The sequence below is a fragment of the Peromyscus maniculatus genome, chromosome 7, assembly GCF_049852395.1.
Source record: "Peromyscus maniculatus bairdii isolate BWxNUB_F1_BW_parent chromosome 7, HU_Pman_BW_mat_3.1, whole genome shotgun sequence".
Taxonomy (NCBI): Eukaryota; Metazoa; Chordata; class Mammalia; order Rodentia; family Cricetidae; genus Peromyscus; species Peromyscus maniculatus.
Window position 1 is genome coordinate 39,917,868 of NC_134858.1, and position 8,531 is coordinate 39,926,398.

General features: G+C 46.1%; 1 protein-coding gene across 2 annotated transcripts; it reads right to left on the minus strand.

The window, feature by feature from the left end:
* Positions 1 to 388: 388 nt before the first annotated feature.
* On the minus strand, positions 389 to 8,305 carry Tlcd5 (TLC domain containing 5). 2 transcript variants are annotated; one of them, XM_015999734.3, is made up of 3 exons: positions 8,205 to 8,305; positions 5,428 to 5,602; positions 389 to 3,574 (listed from the first exon to the last, which is right to left on the minus strand). In XM_015999734.3, exon 3 carries the CDS (start codon positions 3,468 to 3,470, stop codon positions 3,036 to 3,038), a length of 435 nt encoding a protein of 144 aa, XP_015855220.1. In that variant the 5' UTR covers positions 3,471 to 3,574; positions 5,428 to 5,602; positions 8,205 to 8,305; the 3' UTR covers positions 389 to 3,035. The 2 variants fall into 2 exon arrangements, with proteins under 2 accessions (XP_015855220.1, XP_006981302.2); XM_006981240.4 differs by having other exon boundaries at positions 5,428 to 5,627; positions 8,205 to 8,284.
* Positions 8,306 to 8,531: the final 226 nt, after the last annotated feature.

An 8,531-nucleotide genomic window follows, 5' to 3' on the forward strand; every position in this document is an offset into this window, starting at 1 on the left:
GCTGAGGCAGGAGAATTACTTTGAGTTTGGAGGCAGTCTACACAGTGAGTTTCAGGCCAGCCTATGCTACAGAATGAGGCTCTGTCACCAAAAGAGAGGGACAGGGGTGAGGAGATAGCCTCTGTGGTACAGTGCTTGCCTAGCATGCCTGAAGCCTGAGGCGGGAAGGGGGCAACTTCTCAAACAGGTGGCAAAATCAGAATGCTATCCTTCCTCTTTAGGCAAACTGTTTTCTGTGTGCTGATGGCTATCTTCCACATAAAAAGTAGGAATGATTAATGCCAAAGAGCAGATTACTGTCACCACTAAGGATGACTAGATGTCAACCTTTCTACAAGCCAAAGGCTGTTTTTCTTGGCAAAGCCGTCACAAAGACACAAAGGCAGACTCTGGGTTTATAAAAAGTTACTTTATTTTTATAAAATTTAGTACAAATTGTATTGAAATATAAATCTTTCTTGAGCAATATCAGGGATGATTACACAGTAATGCAAGTATTTCCTTTTGTCTGGGGACACATCACACTAATCTGCCCTTCATTTACCTGTGCTGTAAAAACAGGCGACCTCTTAACTGCTGAGTCATCTTCACAGTGTCTGCTAAGAGAAATGTCTTCATAGTTACGAGTTAGAACATCAAGGAGAGCTGAAATGAGGAATCCCCTCCCCTTACCACTTGTTCAGGTGTCTTGTTGTCAAAAAATAAAGAAAGAAAACCTACATTCCCTTGAGTTTGCCTCAGACAGAAAGATCGACAGTCTTTACTTCTGAGGGGTAAGGGAGGAAAGAGCCAGGATTAGATTAACCCTGCTCACTAGTCTGGTCTAGAGTGGGTTGTACAGTGCCAAAATAAAAAGCCAGTTTGGTTTTGTTTTTCCTTCGCGCGTGCGTGTGCCAAGCCAACTCTTTTTGACTATGCTTTTGCTGAAATCAGCATTCCCCAGTTTCCAATTCTGCCCACAGTGTGGCTGGAAAGGAACACACCGGCATATTTGGGACACAAATCATAGAAAAGGGGCTATGATGCTCTCTTTCCAGAAAACAAAAACAAAGGCCCCAGAGTCCAAAGCAACCCCTTTAACTATATAACAGTCACCTGAAAGGTCCCACCATTAAAGTGCCTTTCCATTTGCAAGAATGCCTACATGTTTCTAACCTCTCCCCCAGGACTGGTTTCTGTAGCCAATACCATCAATTGTAAGGTCATTCACTGGGTTAGTGTCACCAGTGACTAGAGAATGGACTGACACTTCTTGCTGACCTTCAGCCTTGCTTCAGTAGCACCATTTCCTGGCTTACCAACTGAATTAGCCAATCACCATTGATCTAAATAACATAGTAAAAATAACAAATACATAAACAAATAATACTTTCTTTTTTCATTAAAGCCCTACATTAGAGCCAGGCATGGTGGCACAGGATTGAAATCCTAGCACTGAGGAGACTTAAGCAGGAAGATAGAGTTCAATGCTAGCCTGAGCTATACAAGCAGGACCATATCTCAGGAGAGGGGGGGGAAAGCGATAAAAAGGGAATGGATCTGCACAAAAAGGGAGGGAGGGGGAGAGAGGGAGGGAGGGGGAGAGAGGGAGGGAGGGAGGGAGGGAAGGAGGGAGGGAGGGAGGGAGGAAGGAAGGAAGGAAGGAAGGAAGGAAGGAAGGAAGGAAGGAAGGAAGGAAGGAAGGAAGGAAAGAAATAGCCTCATCACCCTGAGGCCAATACGTACATTGAAATCTTTGGTTCTAGTTTGCAGTATGTACCAGGAGCTGAAACCTGAACTCCATCTCAAGTACAGTGGAATCCACATGGTAAATCCCCATGGAATTTAGCCATGGCCTCTCATGCCTAGCAGATTAATTCACAAAAGCCCTGAGAACTGGCATACTTTTCCTGGTAGGGCAGAACCCGTACAACAGGACTAAGTAAATCTAAATCTACCCACACCTCATTCATCTTGCATTCAGAGCCTTAGCGATACAGTCTCTGTGCACACAAGAGTTAATGCAGCAGGCCTGAACTGCTATCCTTTGCAAAGGCCTGCGTGTAATGTTGGCCCTTGGCTGGCACCTAGGAGCTGCAACTTAGAGATGGCTCCCAGCAGGAGCTGCTTAGACTGGCTCACTACTCCTAAACTGTTTCTGAAACAAGATGGCTTATGCTGAACACCCACTGTGAGGAATCTTGAATGTTGTCTTGGGCTAAGTAGGTGCCTACATGACCTCTGGCCAGTAAAAGCTCTGGGCACCAAATCTTTGATGGCTTTCATGTGTGCTGTCATGAATCACTCCTCGATATCCAAACAGGAGACTTCAGAAACTCCTACCTAGCTCCCACAGGCTTTGACAAAGGTCCTTTTTCCCTGGGCTGAGTCTTCTCTGTAGCCTTTCATTGTCATAAATCAGAGCTATGAGACTAGAGGCTAAGCCCCGTGTCTTCCTGATGAATCATGGAACCCAAGGGTGTCCCTGGGAACCTCTGACACAGTCAGTGTCGGGAGGCTCAGTGGGAATTCCCTGCCAAACATTGCTAGTTTCCCTCCCGGCCTTCTGTCCCTCTTGGCGAAACAGATCCCATTGCAGATGCCTGAATGTCAAACGCATGTCCCTTCCTGCGAGTCCCTCCTTTTATAGCACGTGGGCTGAACATATTTAAAAGGTCTCGTGGAATTCAGGAGTTATTTCCAAAGGAACAAGAGACAGCACTGACTTGATTCAAGTTCTTTTCAAAGCGCTCTGAATATCTAGCAGGCCTCCTCCCATGAACACAGGGACCCAAAAGCGAGTGGCAATGGCCCTCACTATACGACGCCACTTGCCAGTCACCGCTGAGGATGTGCAAGTGCCAGTGTAGGAGTGAGTGTTTCAATACTGCATATGCCTAGCTTGGAAACTGACTAAGCGATGGATCCATTTAGCCCTTTTTTAAAACCTAAGTGCACTAGCATCTCAGTTCTTAAGTTCTATAAGCTCGGTTCTGTTTCTGATCCTGGTCCCATGGCCAATTCAACCCAATCCATTTACCAGGCTCGAGTCTTGGCTAGTGCGTCTTGAGATGCCCATTATGTCTCAGCTGTCGCTCCTCATTCCTCCTGCTTCTCCACGCATGGTACTTCTTGATGCTTTTCTTCCACGCGAAGCGCCAGATGCTAACCATAAAGCACCAAGACACAGCATACATCGCTATCCCCCCAACCTTCACAAACCACTTGGGTGCGGGGGAGACCATTTCGCAGAAAAGGAGATGAGCGCCCACACCAATCCTCACACCAGTGAACAGAGCCACAAAGAGGAAGTCCACCACATCTCCAGTGAAACTGTGGTAGTGCCCGGTTTCACGGAGAAACCAGCGCATCTGGAGCAAGGGGTTGGTGATCTCACTTCCAAAGAGGACCGCGTTGACCTCTGTGCCCGACTCCCCGAGTGCTAGAGCCATGATGATCCCCAAGATACTCAGTGTGTGGTGAGCCAGCATCAGGGCACCCTCGGACTGGAAATAGAGGCACCAGCCCAAGTCGAAGATGAAGTAGCCCAAGGTAAGACACAGAATGTGAACTTGGAGAGGTGTGTTCGGTGAGCCTGAAACAAACCAAGACAGAGAAAGACAACAGGGCTGGGAATCGGGCCACTTGCATAGGGATCCTCTGCTGGTGTCTTTCAAAACCTTTTGTCTGAACCACTAAAGAAGACAAAAGCAGTGACAGACACAAGCTTGCTTGTTTTTGTTGTTGTTTTGTTTTGTTTTTGAGACAGGAGTCTCTCTATGTAGCCCTGGCTGCCCTGGAACTCACTTTGTAGACCAGGTTGGCCTGGAACTCAGAGATCCACCTGCCTCTCTGCCTCCCAAGTGCTGGGATTAAAGGTGTATGCCACCACCACCTGGCATAAACTTTAAAAAATGATAACAATAAAACAAAACATAATATCTACCCTTACTTATAACTCCAGTACTTGGGTAGGGGAAGAAGGAGGATCAGGACATGGCCAACCTTGGCTACACATGGAGTCAGGGCCAGCCTGGATTACATGAGAGCCTGTCTCAAAAAGATCAACAAACCTAAAGACTAAAACTGTGGTCTTTCTTTGTTGTTGTTTTTGAGACAGGGTCTTCCTAGTACTTGCTCTGTAGCTAAGGCTGGTCTGAGACTTTTAGCAATCTTCCTGGTTCAGCCTCCAAGGTTGTGGATCACAGACAAGGGCTACAGAGTAAACTCAAGGCAAGCCTGGGTAGAGTAAGACTGTCTCAAAACAATATCAGGAAAAATAACAAAGTAGTAATAAAAGCTCAAAGACTTCAATGAGGGATTTGACTGTTCAACCACAATGTTTTTGTGAAAGAACATAAAACAGTTATTTTGTTGTTTTTAACAAAATTAGTGAATGTTCTAACTCCCTCCCTTTTAACCAGCTAAAGGTCTGTTCCCAGACTCTTGGGTCACTCTGTCATATACATCAGATTCATTATTTTTCTTTTCCTTTGGTTTTGTTTTTTGTTTGTTTGTTTAGTTTTGGGTTTTTGTTTGTTTTTTCTTTTCTTTCTTTTTCTTTTTTCTTTCTTTTTTTTTTTTTTTTGAGACAGCTTCTCTGTGTAGCCTTGGCTGCCTGGGAACTTGCTCTGTAGACCAGGCTGCCCTTAATATCAGAGATCTACCTGCCTGTGCCCCCACTTAAGGTGTACAACACCACCACCACCACCCAGCTCAGATTCATTGATTACTGGACACTGGCAGTTCTAACCCATCCTGAAAGCAGACTCTAGAGAGAACTCCCAGAGTGTCCTCATGTCCAATGACATGAGGTACAATGACCTGACACATTTAAAAATCATTAAGGACCTTCAAATAAAATACAAAACTGCAGAATTTGTTTCATTTCAGTTTGATAGAAAGATTAGAAATTTGAGACCAGCTTGGGCTATAAAACAAGAACCTGCCTCAAAAAAAATCAACAATAAAATTGCAAAAGCCTATAATCCCAGCTACTCTGTTGGCTGAAGCAGGAAGATTATAAATTCAAGGCCAACTTTCACTACCAAGTGAGTAGCCAAGCCAGCCTGGTCAACTTAGTGAGACCTTTTCATATATATATATATATATATATATATATATATATATATATATGTATATATATATGTATATATGAAAATAAAGAAGAGAACAGGGACACAGCCCAGTGCCTAACATGTGCATAGCCCTAGATTCAATCCCCAGTACCACAAAAAGGCAAGAAAAGAAAGAACCCCAATAGCAGAAAAGAGTTTTGAAAAGTAGAGGCCAGTAGTGACACGTCATTGTTAACGTCAAAGTTAACAATGAAGACTGCAATACAAATTATTAGAATGGAAATTATTCTTCATTATTATACAAATCTATTTTTTCAAGTGCCCCAATCATAAATCCCTAAGAAAAATCTCTACTGTCCCTTCTACCTACCTGGGTGGGTAAAAGGCCAAGGGCCATCAATGAAGCCAATATAAGCAGACAGGCCGATAGAGAGGACTCCGTGGGTGAAGGTCACCAGCCGGCAGCTCCACTCATAGCTTCGGTGCTTATTCAGGCGGCAGAAAGATGTATAGAGTGAGAGCCAGCCTCCCAGGCTGCACAGCACCTGCAGACACAGACTTAATGCCATCCTATGACAGAAGAGACCAAAACCAGGAAAACAAAGGATGCACCCTAAGGAAAGAGCAGCGGGTCATGTTGTGCATATGCCTGAACTGCTACTATAAAATAACATGAAGGCATGACCTTTACTGAAATTCTTTACTATATATGTATCCAAGACTCTTGGACATAAATGTGGCTGCTGTATTTATGACTGCAAACCCCCTAGAGAGAGATACTATGTCAGCACCTGATGAAAGCTGTGTCCTGGAAACCAGCAACAGCCCTATGAATTATTAAGATAACTCCACACTTAACTAACAATCCAATGTCAATAATAACCTTTCAGAGATTCCTGACTTTGGATGGTGATACACAGACAGCAAAGCTCATGTACCTGATAATGCACTCACACTTGACAGATCCCAGCACTAGCCAGGCATAGTGGTGTGTGCCTGTAATCTCAGCCTACTCGGGACGCTGAGTTAGGAGGATGCCAAGTCTGACGTCAGCATGGTCTACACAGCAGGTTCAAGTCCAGCCTGAGCTATTACAGAAGCCATGTCTCAAAACAATGAGAAAGGTCTAGGGGTACAGCTCAGTGGTAGAGCACTTGCCTTTCACTTGGGAAGCCTTTGGTTCAATTCCCAGTATCAGACACCAAAGACAGTTCAGTTTATGTAAACAGGAGAACCTGAGTTTGAGTCCCAGACCCATGTTTAAAAAAAAAAAAAAAAAAAAAAAAAAAAAAAAGCATGGCAGTGTATGCTAGTAATCTCAGTGCTGGGGGAGATGGAGAAGATTAATTCCTGTTGAGAAACCCTATCTCAAAAAGCAAGGTCAACCAGGACAGAGGAATAACACACACACACACACACACACACACACACACACACACACACACACACACCACGAACACGCACTGCAGCACACAGAGGCAAAGATCTCATAAAAAAAATAATAATAAAATAAATAAATAAAATACCACTTTGGTTTCTGCTAGAAGTCACATGATACCAGGCATTTTAATGTGGTTAAGCTGAAACTAAATTCGGCTGAGGTCTGGATTTGGGTCATAGGTTTATCAGTCAAAATCAAAACTTGAGGCAAATGTAAATAGAGAGCCAAACAAAGACTCCAGACCTCTTGGACGGTATCCCAACTCTATTATTTATCAACAAGGAAGCAAAAGGATTTTGAAGTAAATGTTGAGATACAAAAATATCCTCAAGGCAATTATTCAGTTAAAAGTGAGGCGAAGCAGCTGGTAAGTACCTATAATCCTAGCACTGGGGCAGCAGAGGCAGGAGGATCACCTCAAGTAGGAGCTCAGCCAGGTCAACACAGTGAGTTCCAGGCCTACCAGGGCTACGAGGTAAGACGTCTCAAAATGATGGATGGATGGGTGGATGGGTGGATGGGTGGATAGATAATGATAGAGATGTTAAAGTCAGAAAACTTAGATTTTTAAATTTTGCTGATACATTTAGACAAGAATAGTCAACTCTGAGTTACTTTAATCATACAAAAGTAGACTCCAAAAAGGACTAAGATGTCATTGTTAATATACATGAGCTCCTCTGTTGAAAGTACAAATAAAAAAGAAATCCTAAACACATCAGCTACCAGCTACGTGTCTCATCTCTGCGGGAATTCTCTGCATGGCTGCACTTAACCGCTCAACCCTTTTCTAGCAAATGCAGACCGACACCCCTCAATACACGAGCCACTCCCAGGAATGCTATCCAGAGAGAGCTTGGGCAAAGGGCAAGTTTTGTCCAGCTTTCATGAGAAATCAGGTTCCCATTCAAGAAAACAGTAGGTGTCCATCAGAAACCTGTAAGTGAGGAAATCACTTAACCTGAAGAATGTGTTTAAATTAAAATTAGGGAACAGAAAAAGGGCTGAAGGGGGGGGGGGCGGGGAGGTCAGTTCAGTTCTAAGACACATTTTCTGAAACTTCTAGGCCAATCTTCAGAGTAAGAGCCAGACATACAAAGTACCCGAGTGAAAAGCGCTGTCCCTCTTACTTCCTTTGAAAGGCCAGGGTCATTGGCCAGTAAGGCGGATCAGCTGATTGGGACTCGGCGATTAGTATTTTTAGAGTCCTCTTCTCTGAATCCTAATTCCCTGGCCCAAGACAGGAAACAGTAGCCCATTTACAAACACTCCAGTAAAAAGCAGGCATTTGTAAACGGCAGAAGCAGCTCTGTGACCTTGAGCCTTCGTGTCTAGTGTGGGGTCTGGGAGGTTCCCAGGCCCTCACAACTCGGTGCCCGGGCTCCTCCATCCCGGAGAGCAGCGGCGCTGGGCGGGCGCCTGGCTCCAGGCCTCGGGCGAGCTGCAGCCCGGGGCTTCGAGCCAGCAGCAAGATCGCCTCCCGCGGGGGGACGTGCCCCAAGGCCCCGGGCACGCCCGGCTTCCAGCCCGGATCGCCCCATCTCGGACCGTTATCTAGGCATCCAGCCGGGTGCCCAGAGCTTGGCGCAAAGAGGCCCCGGCGCCCCGGGGCAGAGGAGCCCGAGCGCACCTGGCCGCCCGCCCGCCTTCTTCCCCGCCTGCGCCAAGGGCAGGCCGGTGCCCATCCCGCCGGCGAGCGCTGTTACCTGGCCGAGCGCACCGAGGAGCCTCGGGCGCCCGGGCGCCCACAGCCCAGGGCCCGGATCGCGGCGACAGGAAGCTGTAGAGGGAGTGGAGGGGGGGCGAAGCTGTGACGGCGGCGGAGGAGGAGCCGGGGGTCTAGGGGCACCTGCTGGCTGGGAGGACGGAACGCAGAGTGTGTGCTGGGCCAAGGAAGGGAGCTGGATGGAGGGCCTTAGTTTGGGAAGGGAAGGGTGCTCTGTTGCACTTGTTTGTTGGTCTGTTTAAATCATCATGGGGCTGTGGATGTAGTTAGTGTCTGTCTGGCTTTTTATGCGGTACAACTTTTGCCT